A 21,141-nucleotide genomic window follows, 5' to 3' on the forward strand; every position below is an offset into this window, starting at 1 on the left:
TCTGGTTATCTCCCGCTTGGACTACTGCAATGCGCTCTACGTGGGGCTACCTTTGAAGGTGACTCGGAAACTACAACTAATCCAGAATGCAGCAGCTAGACTGGTGACTGGGGGCGGCCGCCGAGACCATATAACACCGGTCTTGAAAGACCTACATTGGCTCCCAGTACGTTTCCGAGCACAATTCAAAGTGTTGGTGCTGACCTTTAAAGCCCTAAACGGCCTCGGTCCAGTATACCTGAAGGAGCGTCTCCACCCCCATCATTCTGCCCGGACGCTGAGGTCCAGCGCCGAGGGCCTTCTGGCGGTTCCCTCATTGCGAGAAGCAAAGCTACAGGGAACCAGGCAGAGGGCCTTCTCGGTAGTGGCGCCCGCCCTGTGGAACGCCCTTCCAGCAGATGTCAAAGAGATAAAAAACTACCTGACATTCAGAAGACATAGGGAAGTTTTTAACGTGTGATATTTTACTGTATTTTTGGTTTTTATGGAAGCCGCCCAGAGTGGCTGGGGAGGCCCAGCCAGATGGGCGGGGTACAAATAATAAATTATTATTATTATTATTATTATTATTATTATTAGGAAAATATTGCTACCGTTCAATCAAAATATGAGAGAGATTCAGTTTTGGCTGTGAAAGAAATCAAAGTAACATATATCCTGTTAAACGCTGCAATGAACAACACACCAGGCCAAGCAGTAAACGTTTTTTCTAAAAACGTTTACACTTGCAGAGAGATTCCTTGCAAAGAATACAACCTAGCTCAACTGGATGGTTTGCTGGATTTCAGAAGTTTGCACAGGAAGGCCCCAAGCTTAAAAGCTTTTCAAAATAGTGCCTTAAGATCACTCACAACTCACAAAGTGTTTTGAACAATAGCATAAAAGGCCAGCGAAATCAGACCAACGGTCTTCCTAGTCCAGCAATGTACACCTTAACTCTGACGGTAAGGAGACCACAAGAAAAAAATAATCTGTGTTCATAAATGAGGCTCAAAAACAAGCAAGTGAAACCTTTGAACACATAAGCCCTACCACCACAACAACTGAATTAACACACACACACAAACAGCACACCGATAGGTGAGCACAAAGGCACCCTTCCCACACAGAAAAGCCACTTCTCAATAATGCAATCCCATGGCACTGGGGAGTTTTTGTGCCGTGTGTGTATTTATTAAACAACCATGTGGGTGGATCCAACTGCAGGGGTCTTACTTCCTCAGGTGGTGAATACATCAAATGAAAAATGCTTTTTAAACGCTAGGATTTTGTATGCATTCATGTGCTTACACACATTTTCTCCATAAAACTCATAAAAGCGCTGCAAATGTAAGGCAGCATATGTTTATTTCCATCACACAGACAGGGAGTATGGTAGAACTGGAAGAAGCATAATTGCCACTCACCGATTGTATATATATATATATATATATTTTAATAATGCAGCTGTGGACATGTGCTGCTGGCCAATGAGACTGGTATAAAGTTCTCTAAATTCTTTGCTTGACGAAGGAACAGTTACTAGAATAAACTGTTTATATAAGTATTAAAAGATTACTTTGTGAAACAGAGCTTGCTATAGTGAAAGCTTTTAATCAGTAAAGACTTTGGCCAAGATGCTGAGAAGGTCAATATTCAGAATACAGAGATCTATAACCGTAATCCCACTTCATACCCTCAGCTCTGACACATTGACTTAGGGATGGCATCAAAATTCTGCTGACTATAGTGTTGAGTCAGGAAGACATCACATCTGCACAATTCATTTTAAAACCTTTCTCTGCCAAGGTACTAACTTTTGAGAAACTGCAACCATAGTTTACTACCATTTTAAGGCAAGGAACAAAACTTATTCACACATGAACATATATATTTAGAAGAATTTAGATCATTCTTCTATCATCTATAATCGTTTGTCATCTAAAAACTCTAAAACAAGAGTTTACTATTTAACAGATTATAATCTCCACAAAATTCTTATTAAGATTAGGTTCATCAATACTTCCAACAGGAATGGTAAAGCTCAATCATGCTCAACTAAATCAAGCTTCATGGTAAAAAGCTGCCACTATGCACAATGTTAAGAAAAGTGTTTTAAACAGTTTTGAAAAGGAAAGTATTTAATTGAAGGGGGAAGATTCCAGAGTCTAGAAATTTTCTTTTAAAGGCTAAAGCATAATAGCATTCAACTGAGTTTTACCACACACTTAGAGACATGACCTAAACTCAAAAACATTTACCTACAACTCAACTATTCCAATTCACGTTTGTTACTCCAACACAACTGAAAGAATTGGCTGTGGAAAGACTTCCAAGTTGTTGTAGCTGAAGCAAACATCAAAATGAACACAAGACAAAAAGATGAATACTTACTGTATATGTAACAGCTGCCACCATTCCAATAAGGGTCAAAGAACTTATAGAGAAGGATAGGGCCGCCAAACCATCTGTAAAACAAAAGGGAAATGCTTTGCTGAAATTCACATTAAGGAACATTTGTTTCCATTTGTTTTCCTTTTTTCCACTGTGTGTGTCATCTCTAAAGGTAAAGGACCCCTGACAGTTGAGTTCAGTTGCGAACAATTCTGGGATTGCGGGACTCATCTCGTTTTACTGGCCAAGGGAGCTGACGTTAGTCCACAGACAGTTTTTCCGGGTCATGTGGCCAGCATGACTAAGCCGCTTCTGGCGAAACCAGAGCAGCGCACGGAAACGCCGTTTACCTTCCCGCCGGAGCGGTACCTATTTATCTACTTGCACTTTGACGTGCTTTCCAACTGGTAGGTTGGCAGGAGCTGGGACTGAGCAACAGGAGCTCACCCCATCGCGGGGATTTGAGTGGCCGACCTTCCGATCGGCAAGCCCAAGGCTCTGTGGTTTACACCACAGCACCACCCACATTCCTAGGAAACAGCATAAACAAATATAGAAACATATGCACAGATCAAAAAGAAAATTTCAGCTGCAAGGTTATTCTAGACACAGGACTTATAATATAAATGCTTTTACCATTGTCCAACACAATGGAATGACAGCCTAAGTAAGCAAAACAAAGAGTACACCGTCATGAAGTTAAGAGTTTAGAAGATCAATGTCAGCAGTTGTTTCTGGCTGCAGGTTTTTGCCTTAAAAGTTGGTATTCCCTGCATCTAGCCTTTCTGGGGTCATGAATGTGGTCCATGTGGGCACAGTGAAAAAGTGACCAATGGGGATAGTGCCCAGGACACTCACAACATTCCAAACATGTAACTCCTAGGAGCAACACTATAACTTAAAAGATTCTTAAAGATGAATGGAATAGTCCAATGAAAACTGTCTTATTTGGAGTAAGGATATACAAAATTATTCACTTCTTAGGTCTCTAACTTACGGCTGCTCCCAAGCTCTTCAAACAAAAGTTTCACTTTCTCCCATTCCGTTGTATTTTTTTGGTTGGGAATATTCAATGGAACAAAGGCTCTAACAAGGAGGAAAAAATAAAAATGTTATCCTCTGATAAAATACACTACATCAAGACTACAAATGGTCTTACAATACTAGGATGGTGACAGGGCTCATCCATGTTACCATGGAAATTTTTACAGCCTTCTGCCCTACATTTCGGTGTTCCTAACAAAAAAGGTTTGAAAATATTGACTCTATATTGACTTCACAATATCTGGTGACCAAAGCAGAGGTTTCTGGAAAGCCAGTCAAATGTAGAGAGAGTGAACATTCCAGAACATCAACTATTTATTGAAACTGAGCTTTGCTACAGTTTGTGACAAATACAAAGAGATATTCAACTAAGGCTTACTAAGAGGAAACCTTCTGAAATAATTAATTTAAGTTACTTGTGCCCACTAATTTCAGTGAGTGAGAACGGCCAACATTGGCTATCAACTAAAAACACTTAAAAAGACTATGAAGACCAAACCCTGCCCAATACCCCCCCTCCCAAGCTTTGAAGGCATTCCTAAATTAAATACAGAAAACAATCTGCAAAGCTAAAATGAGGGAATTTTATGTCAAAGAAGGATGCACACATCTGCGTGGCGCTGAAAGCAAGCATTTTCACTGACAAACAACAGCTGCGCCACCAACACCCACAGACTTTACAATAATGAGCTGCTACTGCTAGCGAGGGAGCCTAACTTTGTCACAGCACACTTCAATCTAAGTGGCGGTACAGGGATGAGGAGAGTTTAACTATTTTAACAATATTGGAAAAGTAGCTGATGCAGCACAATGGACACTGTTACTGGAAATTTTTTTCTTTCCAGTAGCACCTTAAAGACCAACTAAGTTAGTTCTTGGTATGAGCTTTCGTGTGCATGCACACTTCTTCAGATACCACTTCAGATACTGTTACTGGAGTTCTTGAGAATACCTAGCTCACTAGAGGAATTACTGCATCCAGTGATAACCAGCAGCATCAGTGGCAGTCCCTTGAAACACTGACTGATTGGATGCTCATGATCTTGGCTCATTAAAAGGAAATATGAGCCTTTTGACCAGCATGCAGCCTCGTTGCAAAAGGAAGAAAACAAACCAGGAGGTCTTCCCTTAACCAAAACTTTCCATGTCAACTGAACCAGGGAGGGAAAACAAGCTTCAGAACAAGACAGGAACTTAAACCATTGGAGGTAGCTTAATATCCAAAGCCAGGTAGGACTCAAATTATTCTAAGATCCCTACTGTCAAGGGTGATGATTAAAAATCATTAAGATTAGTAAATGGAGGAGAGAGAAAAGAAAAACCCTGCTCACCCTTCTCTTTATGATGAGAGTACATTTCCTTTTCCATGACAGCATGAAAAGCCGTCTCGCCTCCAAGCTCAGGAGGGGGGCAGAACCTCGTCCATGCCATGACATTAAGCATGAGGTTGGTAAGTGGCAGACTACCTGCTGAACTTTGAAATAGGCAGCACCAACTTACTGCTGCACTTCGGAGTGCTTTAAACATCTCAAAAGTTCAGTGTGAACAGATTCATCCCACTAGGGGAGGAGCAAGGTCTGGAAAGCAGAGATTTTGGCTGGCTACCAAGACCAAACAACCTTGGTAAATTACTGAGCAAGACATGGTATTTTTGATACTGCTTGTATTAGGAGGGGAGAAATAGACACACAAATACATGGATGGAATATGCATTAAAAATATTTAAAAGTTTCGTAAGAGGGATCAAGTGCAAGTTCAAAGCTGAAAGAGAAGCAGCAGAGAGCACATATAAGAAACAAGAAATCTGGAGAAACAAAGAGACAGAGCAGGAGACATAGATTAGGGAAGAGAAGAGGCAAGATTATGAAGAGCTTTAAAATGAGAATTGGTTAAATATAGATTTATGGGGGCTGATATATGAGAGGCAGGCGGTGGTCATTTCAGCAAGCTTGAAAACTACAACATCTTGTGGTATTAGAATGCAGAAACATAACCACTTACCCAATTAGTAGAAGAGCAGAACAAACCAGAAGAAATCCTAGAGTATACTTGACTGCAATTTTAACCTGCTGTAAAATTAGAACAAAAAGTAAGAATATGTAGAAACTAACAATATCTTCAAGCTAATTCTGCCTACTGCATCTGTCTGGATGCCCCACAAAACAGATTTTTTGAAAATTTATATTGAAAATTAAAAAAATTCTCAAGGATCTTGATTTCTTCCTGTATATCATTAAATTAAGGTTAATTATGAACTTTTATAAGCTCTGCAGTTCAAGGACAGGATTCAACTAATGAGTCCCACCAGCTTCTGCTGGCACCTTGGGGTTTTCCTCTCCTCCTCCTCCCACCCACTGCCCAAAACTGTCTCTGGAGGGGTTGGGAGAACCCCTGGAACAGCACACGGGGGGGGGGGGAGTTGTTTCCTCTGGAAAGCCAAAATGCTTTCCTGACAGAACAATAAGAAAAGTGTGACTTTGAATGTCCAATATGCATTAGGCATGCTGTTTCATGCAGCAAGCACATCAAATGGTACCAATCTTCGCTGCCACTATTTCAGCACAGTTTCTTTAAAAATGAGTAATCTGCACTGCAAATATCTACTACCTAACAATGGAAAATGAAGAAAGAAAGCTCATTACTGGAAGAGCCTTCTGGATATTTTCCATTAAAATGAAAATGAAAGTTTCCACAGTATTTAGGTTCTCATCAATAAAAGAGGATTATATTTTACTTCCAGCTGTTAATTCCTGTTTTCTTGCTTAAGACAATATATAGTTTCTTTAAACTAGAGTCTCTCTGTCCCCACCATTTAAATAGGGATGTTTTGGTCCCATTTACTTTTTGGCGCCACAAAGGCACTGTTGTCAAGTCAAAGAGGAGAAAAACACAATATTATTTAACGCAATAAATTATTCTCACCCTTTAAACTGATTAAATACATTCACATGTAGCTTCTAGAGAAGCACACAAACAGGTCACTCTGTGGTGGCCAAAACTGCTTTCTGTAGAAATAATTTTTGAAAGCACTTTATCAATGAAAAATTTACTGCATTAATTACTATCCTGCCTCAAAAGTCACGATCGCCAAGCATTTTATAGAAGTACTGTGGTTACTGCTGCGTCTATTCACAAACAGACTTCATGAGCATTTATATACGTACAAGTCAATCTCCCTTCACTGACTGTGTTTAGACATGATACTAAACCATTGTTAAACATAATGTAAGAAGAGTCTTGTTGGGTCAGACCAAAGATGTATCTAGTTCAGCAGTCTGTTCTCACAATAACCAACCAGATGCCTGTGGGTAGTCCACAAACAGGACCTGAGTGCAATAGCACTCTCCTTCTTGCGCTCCCTAGCAACCTATTACAAGGTGTTGAGATGGTGACCATCTCAACACCTTGAAATAGCAAATGCCACGCAGTACATTTTTGCTTCATTTTCCAATACTGCACAGGAGAGAAACAGCAGGTCTAAGCAACCAATCTAAAACTATCTGCTGTGCAGTTGTACTTCCTTTTGCCTGTACTGAATTTTCGGATATTAAAATTCACTGAATTTTGAACCAGCTAGAGTTCACATACCCTCTTCCTCTGGCATGGCTGCAAGGAGATTAGAAACGTTCTCCTTCATTTTAGTTTAGCATGTCACTTAAATTCTAAGCTGTGGTTAATCTTAACAATGGTCAGTTGAAAACAACCAACTTCATTGGAGTTCTCAAAAAGCCAGCACAATTCTTAGCTCAGGATCTACCTGGTGAGCCTCTAAGTAGGTTAACTGACAGATTAAGTCAATGCAATTCCCAGTACTGGCTTCAAGCATCAGCACTGTATTTTACTTTTAACACTGGACAGCATTTAATAAGATTTTTTTTCATCTGGCAGTAGAATAAACCAGAACCTCTTTATTCACTAGATGTCCAAGTCAAGCAATCAGAAGTCCTATAAACATCTTACTGAGCATGTGTTGGCATCATCTTCATCCTTCTCCTCGTAGTAGAAGTAGACGAAGGGGATCCATAAGAACACACAAAATAATATGATGGAATAGAGTGCTAGAAGTGAAAGGATGGAAAAATAATCATTCTCCCCAAAAATGATGTTAAAGGAACATGTTAACACACTTCAAACTCTCATTTACTACTACAATATTGGTCTACTGAGGCAATACACTATATATTATATTGCAAGTTATATGAAACTCCAAGGACAAAGTACTGAAAGAAAATCTTAGAGCCGATTGCCATCTTTGCGACATCAACAAAATTAAACATCTGCCGTTTAGCAGGGCTGAGCCTGTTATGTTCAACACAACTATGGTTACTGAAAAAGCTTCCTAACTCAAGTAAGCCTATGAAACTAGCGTTCACAGCTTGAGGTATATGCCACATGTGAATGTATGCTTTACATATTATATGTGCTTCATCTCATGTGCTTTATTGTGCTCTGTTGTCTATGCTTGGTTGCTAAAACTTCTTTGCTTGTTTTTTTGGCTGTAGCCTGGTTGACCAATTAAAATTTGCTGATGATTGACAAAAGCATGTGACTGATCTTATCAATAGTTTGTGTGTGTGTGCAGATATATATATATATATATATATATATATATATATATATATATATATATATTTATTTATTGTTGGTGCCTCATTTGCTTTCCAGGCTCACGTGGGCAAGAGGTAGCAATCCCTGTTCTGATGAGCTTAGTCTGAATTTAAATGGAGAGGTAAAGGGTTGGGAAACAGTGGGAAAGAGTCAAGAGTAACAAGCAAACACTGACAAACTTGGGTCAAACCCATTTTCAAGTGTTTTATGTCACAATAGCTATGGGCAGGAAGCCTTTATCATTTGTTCTCAGACCAAAACCATATTTTATATCTTCCGTTACCGTGTCACTATTTTGTACAAAAATTGCCAGAACTAAAAATTCAGGAATGGTAGAAAATAATTCTTTACTGCAGAAAACAGCTCTTTACTACAACTGTCAGTACTAAACAGAAAGAGCCCTATAACTAGTACTTACTGCCACAGTCCTTTTATGCTATCAGCAAGAAACAAGAATGGTGAATTTACTCCAGAAAATGATATGTACAAATCACACAGTCAAAAGGGATCTCTTCCTTACGTTTTCTTATTGAAAAATTGCAAGTTACACAAACAAGACTTCAGTCCAATCTTTGGCAAGTATAAAATTTTGTCGCAGTATGTTTTTTAAAGATAAACATTGGTGAGCAAACAAGAAATCCCAATATGTTGTGGTTCATACATGGAAGAAAACATGCTTTTCTCTGCGGTCATTTTGGCTCACCTCTACCAAAATCTCTCCCCAAAATACGCATCAAAATCACATTATCAAAGATCCTTCAGTGCCCATGTGACTACCAGTGTCATCTTCTATTCTCAAAGCATCCCACCCTTATACTTTTATTTCCAGGCAAATACATCCATCTTTCAGCAAGAGGAATGACAACATACTTCCTAATATCCTATCACAGCCTACAGGCTGCAAAATGGCTTGCCAACACTTTCTTGATCTGTTAACACACCCACAGGCAACCTCAGACTAAAACTGAATCCAGAAAGATCGAACGACTGACCAGTATACAGTCTTTAATAAAAAGTCCTGCAGACTCATCTAAACATCAAAACGTTTTATTTAAAGATTACAGAGAAAAGCTGTCCACAAAAGTGATCAGGCTACAGTGTCCAAATAAAAAAATTGTGTGATATTCTGAGTATTTTTTTCTACCTTGGGTGGGGGGAGAGATTTGCTTTCAGCTTTATCTATGATGGGAACTATTCGGTTTGATTTACATTTAGTACCGTTTATACCTTTGTACATTTTGGTAGCCATTTTGTGAAGTCATGGTTCCGCTCATACAGAATGCCTGGGCACCTGGTGCCTACCTCATTAATCTGACACATTTAGAATCGCTTTCTATTTATACTTAAATCATTAGCTCCATCTGGAGGTTGGTCTGTGCAACAGCATCAAGCCTACAGACTACAAAATATTTCCCTCAAGATGGGGACACTTAACTTTATTATCTAAAATAAAAGTGTGTGTGATAATGCTTCTAGAGTAGGAAATATACGGCTTTCTTGAAGCAGCTTCAAGTACTCGCTAGAAACTTAGTTTTATTTCCCTTACTTGTATTCCATTATTTCAATAGCTTAAAAGCCTCAAGAGTCAGCACTTTAGAGTCTCAAATGAATAGGCTTTCCACAAGAGTTTCACATTACCAGTGAATAAAGGTGGGTGAGTACTTTACATTTCTAGCCTATTAGCTTTATGCTAGATACATTAAGTATTAGGCTGGAAAATTAGGAAGGCTTCTCCTACTAATCCACAGGTCACTCTTCTGTCTGGAGACATGCAACACATTATCTGAACAGCTATAGCTCTGACAGATCATGCAGCACACACAAGCCATTTCCCAGGTATACTAGCTTTAGCAGTGAAAATATTTTCAAGTTTAGAGAAAATGGCTTTGCTAAGAATGGCAAAAGACTACGGTTCTGAATTTATCCTGCTAGGAGGGGGAATCTAGAATGGAAAGAAGATTACCTCTGTTGGGGAAATCAATCGATTGATTGATTGATTGATTGATTATATTAGACTTGCATACCACCCTTCATCATAAGATCTCAGGGTGGTTTACAAGATAAAAATATAAGGTAAAAGCATAAATAAATAGTTAAAACAAAAACAACAACACAGTAAGAAAGGGAGCCTCTTAACTGCCATCTGAAGAATGTTATGTTTAATCTTATTGCATCATTTACTCCTGTAAGTAAAAAACTGTTGTGCCGTGTTATGCTTAAGCTGAAAGGTGAATAGAATTTAGGTAAGACATCCTTTTCCAAAAATAACCAGCTACTGACATGTAATGAATTCATAGTGCAGCAGAATAATATTTTTTCTTCATGCTCAGGAAGGGAACCACAGTTCTTTCATCATGCTCCCATAAAGAAACCCCATCAAAGTCATATTATGCAAACTGGAACATGTCCTTCGTTGAAGAATTCTCCCTGTACAGTGGGATGTCATTTCCTTAACTAGAAAGGGGTATTTTTAATAAATAAATACTTCTCCTAGCAGGGGATCAAAATGCAGACATCTGCAAAGCGAGGCCAAGATTAAATCAAGGATGCTGATATCCAGAAGCAACTCTACTAAACTATTTGGCAGCATATGAGCAAACATCCTGCTGAGCACATGTTAGAATGAAATAACAATGTTTGAAAATATTTTTCTACATTCTATAATTTAACATGCCATCAGCTTTTTCTGAACTTTGGCAAAAGTAACACAAAATAATATCTCATTGCAAGCTACTACTTGGGAGGTTAATATGCCATTTCAGAAACCTAAACCAAATGACTTTAAGACTGCTATCTAAGGAAAGAGATAATTTGAATACTGCACATCAAAGATAGTCGATGTGGTGCCCTCCATATTAATGGACTACAAGTTCCATCACCCCTGACCACTGGCTATGCTGGCTTGGATTGCTGGGAGCCAGGAGCCCAACAACATCTAGAGAGCACCACTATGGCAACCTCTGTTGTAACTTTTCTGCCTTTCCTAAATAATACCATATGGCAGCCTAATGCACTACAATTCTGAAACTAAGAGGAGAGGGAAGACACGAGTGGCAGAATGATATATATAAAGAACCAAGTTCAATATCTGTCATTTTCAGCTAAAGATCTCAGGAAGCAAGGCCGCTCAAGATCTTTTAATGAGATACTGGCAGTCTTGAAGAAAGTCAGTGTTTAACGTTCTAAATTTTATGAACAACTGATCTGATTAAGGGACCAATCAGAACTCCCAATGCATGTTTCTAGAAGGGGGTTAGGAGGCCAACAGAAATACATACATACATAATTTTGATTGTATGCTGCATTTCCATAGTTAAAACCATATTCAAGGTGGCTTACAACACGAAAAAAAAACCTTAATTACAAACATAACAAAATAGAAGACCTTCAGAGAACAAAAGAACTCCTGTTCACAGGATAGCCAGAAAAAAATAATGTGAAGTAGCAGAACATAGCAAAAACCACAATTTAAAATTAAAAACTAGTATACACATGAAATATGCCACAAAACTACATGATCTGAACATAAAGAGTGTTATTTTATAATACTTACTGTAATATGCATATAATACTGTGTCTTCAATTTGCCTTGTAACATTCGGATCTGCCCAAGCCTGGAAATGTTGATAGAAGAAGAAAAACAACAATATTACATTAAATAGCAATTTGTGTAAGCTGTATACAATAACTACTTTCAAATATCAACTTCTGCTACATCGCATACATGTAGATGGGCGATTGAACTTCAAAGAATCACCTCAACAAATGAAATTAAGACGCTTCATTCTACTTTCCCTCTCCTCTGAAGAGTTGTGCTACAGAGATGACAGCTGAACGTGGTGTATCTTACTGAAGAAGAACCATTCAGTACAAACACAGATTACTTTTCAGCCATAGTAGTTGTGATCTTGCATACCCCAAACAATTAAATAACTTGTTACTAAATATCTTTGTTTCCTTTTAAGGCTCAGTCAGAAACCCATAGACATTTACAATGTAAAGCAATATGGCTTGCAGTTCCCAGATAAGTTCCCACATAATGCATGCATAAATATATTTATACCTAGTTGCTGATCAGTTGGTTGCACGGACCTCTTCAACTTTCAAATAATCTATCTTGTAATGAATCAAATGTTGCTACATTAGCAAGAACTCAATGCAATTCTATTTCTAAAGCAGTCACTGTTATGACCCAAGGAGGGGTGAGTAAGTCTAACAACAACAAAAAATCACTCTAACCACTAGAACCCTATTTATCTAAAGCCTTGCACTGGAGTAATTCCAGGGAAATAATAATCTTATCTGAAATGATAAAAATAGACCAAAAAAACCCCACAATCGTATCTTATTAATTTACACTGGTTTGGAAGAGTCGAACATGACTAAACGACTAAACAACAACAAAGCCCTCATTCCTCTCATCCAGTTGACAGCGATGTGGTCTATCCCCCAAACTAGGCTGATTTTGAATATTGCATGTTATTACCCTTCCAAGCTCCAGTACTGCCAGAAAAAACCAGGGTCCACAAACAGAAGCATGGCTTGCAGTCTGCCTCCATCTGTCCTCACTACCAACCCAGCCAAACCAAATCCATTAACATGTGCAGAGACGAGGATTCTCTCATTTGCATTCCCTTATGGAGAAGGAAAGAAAAAGCAGGACTCTGGCAGAAATGGTTTACATGTCCAAACTGCTGAAAATGAGAGAAGACTCCATCACTTCTCCTGGAAAGCATAGAGAGGCAGAGTCATGCTTCTCTTGCACAGGGTTATGGAAAGATTCCTGTGGCTTATCTTATCTTATCCAAACCACTGGTCAGAAATCCTCACCTTTCTGCCATGCCTTTTGGATCTGAGGAAGAACTCTTCTCAAAAATTTGGAGAATGATAAAACAGCAGAAATTTCCCTATTTCTTCCCTTCTCTGAACATCCATGCAAAAGACACAAGACTACCTTTCTTCCAAGCTCTAGCTCTGAAATAAGCATAGACTTTTCTCTCAGCTGTCTTGCAGTTTGGAAAAAGGTGCAGGGACAGGACTTGCCAGTCACATTCCAGCTGTGTCATCCCTTCTCCAAATTGCAGTTGCAGAAGCTGTCAGAAGCTGCTTGCAAACGTCCATGGGCACTTGCCCCTGATGACTTTTAACTGTGGATGCCTGCCAAAAGTGTTTAAGTAGATCACTTGCTCAGAAGAATGTGGACAGGTATGCTTAATTTGAGCTCTTTCTGAATAAACAAAATACTTAAAACACACACATCTACTTTCAACCTCCATTCCACAGTCTGTAAGGCGTAAGACACTGGAGAATCATGGTTTCAACGTCTCACTTGGAGCCTGAAAAAGCCATATCCAAATTACTAGATACAGCACTATGGCTGTTAAGTAAACAAAATGTGTACTTAATGTGGCACTGGGAGGCAACATTCTACTTTTAATTTGCACCCTTTATTCAGAGTCACTTCATATCTTTACATCAAGTTTACAAGGCCCTGTTTCCAATGAAATGAGGGTTCTGAAAGTAACCTTGACAAACACAGCATTTGACACAGGAGTGACCATACAGGTTTCTGTTGATTCAGCCAAAGAGACTGCTATAGCTAATGGGGGCGGGGGGGGGGGTGTGGACGCCAGTGTTAGAAGCAGAACTGCTCAGGAGTTAGAAAAGAACTGTTGTGTGCTATGGTAGGGGGAAAGGGAGGTGTTTATCCCACTATGTACCTTCTACTATCTCCAAGTGCAAAGTGAAGCCACACTAAAAACATGGCACAACAAAATTTATCCGTAACAGAAAGAAGCAGGACAACAGTATTTTCCTTAAGGAAAAGACACCTGTCATTCTCCATCATCACTCCAACATGAGCTTCCACTACTACAGCAGGTATGTTAATCAAACTTCTTCTTTTTTTTAAAGTAACATATTGAGTAGTTTATTCCCTTTTAGAGAAGGGGGATTACTTCTGGGGGGTGATCTTAATAGGATTCGTATTAAAAAGCTAGACTGAATGTGCTTACAGGAATGGAAGAAATAAGATGACCTAGGAGAATGGAAGGGACTATTGCAACAGTTTAAACTTAACAGATGGGAACTGGAATTTATATCCTTTCCCGCACAATCCATTCTTACTCCAGGCTGGATAACACTTTAAGAGACCCATTGCTTTTCCATAATGCAACTGTGGCTGTAATTGAACCACAGAAAAATTCAAATTACAACTTGCCCTTAAAAGATTTGAGGTGGGCATCCATTTAGGACAAATACGTAAATATGTGTATATCTATATCTGTGTTGGGCCACTAGTCTTTCAAAGATGTATTTCAGGTGCTATGGCTATAGGCAGAGAGACTGAATGCAGAAGTTTTGTAACAACCCAAAGACATTTTTCCCCCTTACTGCAATTTTTAACACAATCTAGAATTTAATATGTTAAAGGCATTAGAATTTAGCATCTTAAGTTTCAGATGCTTCTAAAATTCATAAAGGGGGGAAATGAGTTTATAATAATTGTACATATAGCACAGCAACTGAAGTCCCAGAGTGGGCTAGATCACAAATAATCCGATGATGACTTTCCATGTCATATGCACCTCGTCAATCCTTTCTCAAGACAAATTCCCTTCCTTCTACCCTTACCTATCCAAAAATTCATATTTCCAATCATCTGAAAACAACTCTGTTTAGGGAAGTTTTTAATGTTTGATGCTTTATCATGTTTTCAATATTCTGTTGGGAGCTGCCCAGAATGGCTGGGGTATAAATTATTATTATTATTATTATTATTATTATTATTATTATTATTGGAAGAAACATGGATCTTGGAATTCACATTAGGAAAAATAAGCCACTACACAACTTAACTTGTAAGGAGTGTAATTCATATAACCCTGGATATAACCTGGAAGATGTATGTATATATCCTGTCACAGTGAATAGGTACAAATGAGCAACACACGCAGTAATACTCCAACAATGGACAAACCATGCCAATTTAAGATTAGTCATATGTGATATGCAAGTTATCGTCACTTCAATAAGTTATTTCTGCCTTTTTAACAAGCAGTACCATTTTTATTTATTAATTTATGGTTTTAATATATATATGGAAAACAAACACACACAAAAAGAAAGAAGTTTATATAACCCACTGCCTTTAAAAACAAATTCAGAACATTACTGCCATTAATCCTGTTTTTAACCAAACTCAGGTAATAAAACATACAAAATTCCAATGCTGAATCAGTGCCAAACACTAACTGATCCTTCTGCTTCAGCTCTCCTAACATGCATTACTTGTATGTACAAGGCTGGAAAGAGAAGCAACTGTTTTTACATTCAGTGACACTGCACATTTTGTAATACAGCTGCCCTCTTCCTATTGAAAATGTAGTTTTATGATATTTGACATGTGGGCCTGGTTCAGAGATAACATTGCACAATCTGCTGATTATGGTTAGGAAGCTGAAAGCTCATGCCTTGTTTATCCCTCAGCTCAAGTTTGTACGTAACTCCTTCCCCACCCTTTCGTGTTAGAACTAACTATAGTGCACTGCTGTGTCTGCACCAGCGTTAAAATAATTACCAATAGTTAAATTAAACAGCTTCCTGGTTTCAATATTTAAGAAGCTAACAAACATTAGCGTAGCTATTGGCATGCCAATGCAGCCATAACACTGCACAAGGTAATGTTCAAAAGGGAAGGGAAGAGTAAACAGTGTGCAAGCTCAAAGGAGATGGAGTAGTCACACTTGATAGAATGCCTGATCTTCTAGCCATACGTTAGGAGACTGAATAATAATTAGAAGATACAATATTGCCCAATCAACAGACCAATCCTGTTCATTTGTCTTTGTTGTTGGTCTCATTTTTCATGGGGCTTATCCCCTACTAAGTGTGTTTATCATTGCAGCCCACTTGAATATATTTTAAGTAGCTGGAAGGGGTAATCAATACATACCTTGAATGTCCCATTTTGGTTTTTCACATAAGAAACCAGAAAAATGTCAACTGGCAGAAGTGCTGATGTAATAAGTGCTATTGCAAGAGCAAAAATAGCTGTTATAGTAGAGATTACTTCACTTTCACGTCTGCTCTGGTACTTGCGGACATAAACCCAGCAGAATATCAGGATAACCTAAAAATAATAATACAGAAGTTACTACAACCCAGTAAAAGAATCATATTCTTGCCATAATCCTATTTCTCAATACAAAAACAAAATCCATGCAAAGGTATGTACTCTCTATGGACAGATTTTTAATTGTGTTTCTTTTGAGATTTTCCCTTTCACCAGGTCAGCATTTCATCCCCCCAACAAGATGCAGCAGTGGGTTAGAAAATTACAAAGCCATTATTTTTAAGTGCAGATTCAACACTTGTAAGGCTTCTATTTTAAGCAGCTTCATATCTTATCTGAATGTTAATGTAATGAGTCAGTTCTTACAACTGGTAACTGAATACCTCAGGACTCTATTTTACCTTGTAACAGCAAGTTTCCCATTTGTTACCAGGATTGTTACCAATAAGGTAACACACATTAGGCTACCCTGAACTCCTAAAACATTTGTAAATTTATTAACAGATTGGTAAACTTTCAGCCAAATTGAAACCAACATGATCTTAATCTAGTTCAGGGTGACTTATGTAGGGTTATCCCATTGTTTACAAATCTGTGATGTAACAATGATTGGTTGCCCAAGGTTAGCTAAGGGCAGCGAGTCAAGTCTCCCTTGTCTAAATCCAATATCCTATCCATTACACCAGACTGGCTCTCACACTTGCTCTTTTGGACTGTCCAGAGTTCTACTTATTTGGTCATAGGAAGCTTTATGACTGCAGGAAATGTTTTTTTTAAGGGGGTACTCAAAGGTACACAGTACCGACATCTCTTTTCTGTTGTTAAAAAGTGTGGCACTTACTGTAACAACTTCATGGTGAGTACTGACACCTATTTTTCGGGGCGGGGGGGAGCACTGACTGCAGGTCCTCTGTCACAGTCATAAAACAAAACTGTGAGATCCCAGACACCCCAAACAAAGCCTGACCCATGCATGTGTGGTTGCCCATTCTGTCCACTAAATCTAGACTCCCCAAATCTGCTACTACCATCTACAGTGCTCCCTACTTCTCTCTCAGATAGACACACAGACCTCTTCACATTCACACAGGGATTGTGCATGCGTAGCCCAGTTTTTTAAGGCACCTGTTGTGCAAACATACATTACATTTGCAGAAATGTAATGTTCTATGTAGATGCTTGCCACACCGAAATGGTTAATGTAATCCTAGTATGTCCTCTCAATATTCACTGAAGATCTGTAGATAGGTTTGGCAATAAAAAGCCATGTAATGCATGCTGAAGGGCAGAGTGGGCATCTTAGACTGTATTAGCATTGGAAATTATTGAGCCATGGGGTGCTATTTAGTTTGGACATCTGCATATACGATATACACAAGCCTTAAGCAGGTACAAAAAGTTCGTTCATCAGTTCCACACTCCCTCATTGCAAGCCAAGGTAGGGATTATTTATTTCATACCATCAATACATCTGGTACTTAAAACAGGGCAGGAGAAAGAAAAACAGTTCCCCTTCTCAAGACCTTACATTTCCATACTAGTATGCTCAAGTAGAAGAATTCTAGACAGTACCATTTCAAGACTGGTGTATAAATTTCATATGCTTACCAATGCAAAACAAAAACAAACACTCCCTTCTTATTGCACATCAGAGTAAAGGGCTATAAACCAAACTCTACCTGCAAGTGTTATTACAGTGGTACCTCGGGTTACATATGCTTCAGGTTACAGACTCCGTTAACCCAGAAATAGTGCTTCAGGTTAAGAACTTTGCTTCAGGATGAGAACAGAAATCGTGCTCCGGCGGCACGGCGGCAGTGGGAGGCCCCATTAGCTAAAGTGGTGCTTCAGGTTAAGAACAGTTTCAGGTTAAGAAGGGACCTCTGGAACGAATTAAGTACTTAACCGGAGGTACCACTGTATTTGCTACATGCAGCCCTGAGCAGTACTGTCCTAATGCCACTTTATTTGCATAATGCCAGTCACCCCTGCTACTCTAACCTCCCGAATGGATGACAGGATCAGTAAAGGAAGGGTGCAAAAAGGGACGCCTAACCCACCTTACACTTTAACGACAAGGTGGCTTTAACTGGGAAACCTATGGCACACATATATAGGGGCTCTTTCCGCACCCGCTGGAAAACAAGGTAACGATATTTGGCTATTATTGCTCGATTCTTTTCCTCCCGAGCACTTCGGCTTGCGCAGTTTTTCACTCGCTTCCTAGAAAGCAAATCCCATGGGTGCAAATTTTATTTCTAAACAGGTACATTGCGCCACGTCGTTTCCTCTTACGCGCCCTAAGCAACGACGGCTGCCAGCCTATGCAAACTTAACTTGAGAGTGAGCCTGGCTTGCTTCCCAGTATACGGACAGGCGGGACAGGGTGAAAGCGTGGAAACTACGGAGCCTTATATAATTCGCCTGCTCTCCTCCCTTTCTAAACTGAAAAGAGCCCTTTAAGGCGGGGGTCGGGCCAGGTCCTCGCCCCACTCTTCCCATGGGGCGCAAAAGCCCACAAGCTTACCAGCAAAGCGAGGCCGAAGAGGCACCAGCCCGTGACCAGGTCCGTCTCCGCGGTGAAAGCCGCCATCTTAACTTCCGGCAACAACACTGACGCTCACGGCAACGGCGCCGCCGCCGCGAGGGGGAGGAGTCTAATGGAGCACCAGGGGGCGGGGCCAAGCGAGGCCCAAAGCAAGGGGAACAGCGTTACCGTAGGAACCGCTCAACAACACTCTGCGCCAGAAGACTGGCGATTGCTCTTGATTGGCTGACCCGGCTGCCGAAGGAGGCCAATGAGGGCGCGGCGGAGCAAAATCACCCACCCACGCCCAGCTGACCTTGTTGCGTGTCGATTCCCGACTAGGCAGCGTGGCGGTTGGAATCGTGGCTGCTCTAAATTAAATTAGGGTGGTGTGTTTTTTTAAGGACGTTGTGGCCGCGCCTTAAATTATGGTTTCGGGTGACTTGTTAGAAAGGCGGAGGCCCGTGTTAGATTTCGGTATTGGGGAGTCATAAAGGTTCTCTGGGTGGAAAACTTAAAAAGACGGGCAGCTTAAAGAATAAAAGACACGGGAACTAGCGTAGGATTCGTGCATACGAAGCACGGAAGTTTGCATTGCAAGTTTGCACGCGCAATGCAAGCATTCTTGCTTAGTATCCATAGGCTGCGAAATGCCTTTTACCAGTAATGCAATCCTGCACGTGTCTTCTTCGGAGCAAGCCGCCCCGACCCAGCTAAATTTGCTGGGATGGCAACTTTGGAGAGGACGCAGCAGGAACAGGCGCTTCTGAGAACCGAAATCCCGTCTGAAGGTTTACTTAATCTAAGTCCGTTGCTTGAATTTAACTCCCGTGGGGCTGGCCATTCCCAGATGCGTGAATAGGGGGTAACCCCGCAATCGCTGCCGTGCATGCATCGCAACAGGGATGAGAGGCAGCAGAAACCGTGTAACTTCGTAAATCGTGGACGGGGTGAGAAAAGAAAAGGAGACTGAACCGTGACGTGCAGCAGCAGCAACAGCTACCTACCAGCAAAGCGACACTAAAGCACCACCTCGCGGTCGGGTCCGATACAATCGTAAACATCTCCATCTTGGCTTTCGGTTGCCTAGCCTAACAGCACCGCCCTCTCTCCCGCCATTTATGGAGAACAGAAGCACACGCCCGTGTAAATAGCCTCAAGTCTCCCTCCTGTGTAACAGATCTGCCTTTCAGCCTTGAATTGAATCTTTAACCACGTCAGACGGGGGGGGGGGGTGTCACATGCTTCATTTCTTCATCGGGGGGAAAAAGTCCCTGCACTTAGAAAAGTAGAATGTCATGGAGAAGTTAAACCAGGTTTTCTGTAAAGTATTCTTAGCATTTTTGGTGCAGAGGAACCTACATGTAGTCTTAAATAGTATAGTCTAGTAACCACAGGAGTTTTCTATTAAGTAGTGGGTTGACAAAGCAGACGACACAGAGAGTCCTCCAAGTAGCTCTTTATAGTAAGCTTGAACTGAACTGAAGGGTTCAGCCAACCTGCTTATATAGAGCTCCACTACAAAGCAACAGTAACAACTTTCTGTAACTATCCAATCACTGAATGTCACTTTCAATTCCTTATTTGCATATGTGGACCTGAGTGAAAACTATCTACAGTATCCCCCTGCTGGCCCAGGGTGAGAACTTCAGTACATAACATTTTCCTAATCCCCAAATGCTTTGGCTCCTACTTTTGTACATGTTCCTTATGACAGTTTGAAGCCACTGCTGTTCTTTTGCCCAACCTTCGTTCTTCCTGTTTTGTAGGCCAAAAATAATTGAGGATATTCCAAATGAAAATTAAGATCTGTACTAGGAAAGGAAGGTTGGATGGTGTAGTAATGTACACACAGTTGAAGATATAGGAGACAGAAACATTAACATGACCAGCAGTGGGAGGAGACTAAGCAGATGCTGAGTGAGTGATTTGAACCTCCATTTATTTCCAACTTTTCCTAGGTTCAGAGTGTGCAAGATTCTCATGCCAAGTGTTCCAAAAGGCTGTCAGAGATCTAATCATGCAGATCAATTTAGAAGTTAGAGGCAATACTACAATGAAAAAATATGAATAGGCATATCAGAATGAAAGGGCGTATTATTTCTTAAATAAGGAAGCAAAGCATTCGCTAAGCTTGATTCAAATGGACAGTGGAGGTTAATTATAATGAGAGGGCATTTAAATCCAACAATCAGAAATAAAAGATGTCAGTTAAAATGATTACTGTATACTTCTGTTAGTAACTGACAATGGCATTCTATGCTTCTCTATTCAGAAGTAAGTTCCCCTAAGTTCAGTAAGCAAGTTGGTATATTTTGTTTATGAAGCAAGAACAAGGTGGCTAATTTAAAACAAAAGGTGTGCAGCACAATCCTATGCATGTTTATTCAGATATGAGTCCCCATGTTCAGTGTAAGTATGTTCAACATGGCACCCTAAAGCACATTCAACAAATTTCCATGGATCGTCAATTAATGGCTATGTTACTAAATGCATCGCTTTAAAAGACTGACCA

General features: G+C 40.0%; 1 protein-coding gene across 2 annotated transcripts in view; it reads right to left on the reverse strand.

Annotated features, from left to right (window-relative positions):
• The window catches only part of LMBRD1 (LMBR1 domain containing 1), a 46,669-nt gene extending 27,924 nt beyond the window's left edge, over positions 1 to 18,745 (reverse strand). Inside the window, exons 1-7 of one of the 2 annotated variants that reach the window (XM_053381172.1) lie at positions 18,627 to 18,745; positions 15,980 to 16,156; positions 11,579 to 11,639; positions 7,378 to 7,475; positions 5,419 to 5,483; positions 3,371 to 3,459; positions 2,374 to 2,447 (exon numbers count right to left, since the gene is read on the reverse strand). In XM_053381172.1, the coding sequence (XP_053237147.1) occupies positions 2,374 to 2,447; positions 3,371 to 3,459; positions 5,419 to 5,483; positions 7,378 to 7,475; positions 11,579 to 11,639; positions 15,980 to 16,156; positions 18,627 to 18,692 (630 nt within the window). In that variant the 5' untranslated portion in view covers positions 18,693 to 18,745. Of the gene's footprint in view, positions 1 to 2,373; positions 2,448 to 3,370; positions 3,460 to 5,418; positions 5,487 to 7,377; positions 7,476 to 11,578; positions 11,640 to 15,979; positions 16,157 to 18,626 lie in introns of both variants that reach the window. The other variant, XM_053381171.1, reaches the window with a different exon arrangement.
• Between the last annotated feature and the right edge of the window lie 2,396 nt (positions 18,746 to 21,141).

The sequence above is a fragment of the Podarcis raffonei genome, chromosome 3 (assembly GCF_027172205.1).
Source record: "Podarcis raffonei isolate rPodRaf1 chromosome 3, rPodRaf1.pri, whole genome shotgun sequence".
NCBI lineage: Eukaryota > Metazoa > Chordata > Lepidosauria > Squamata > Lacertidae > Podarcis > Podarcis raffonei.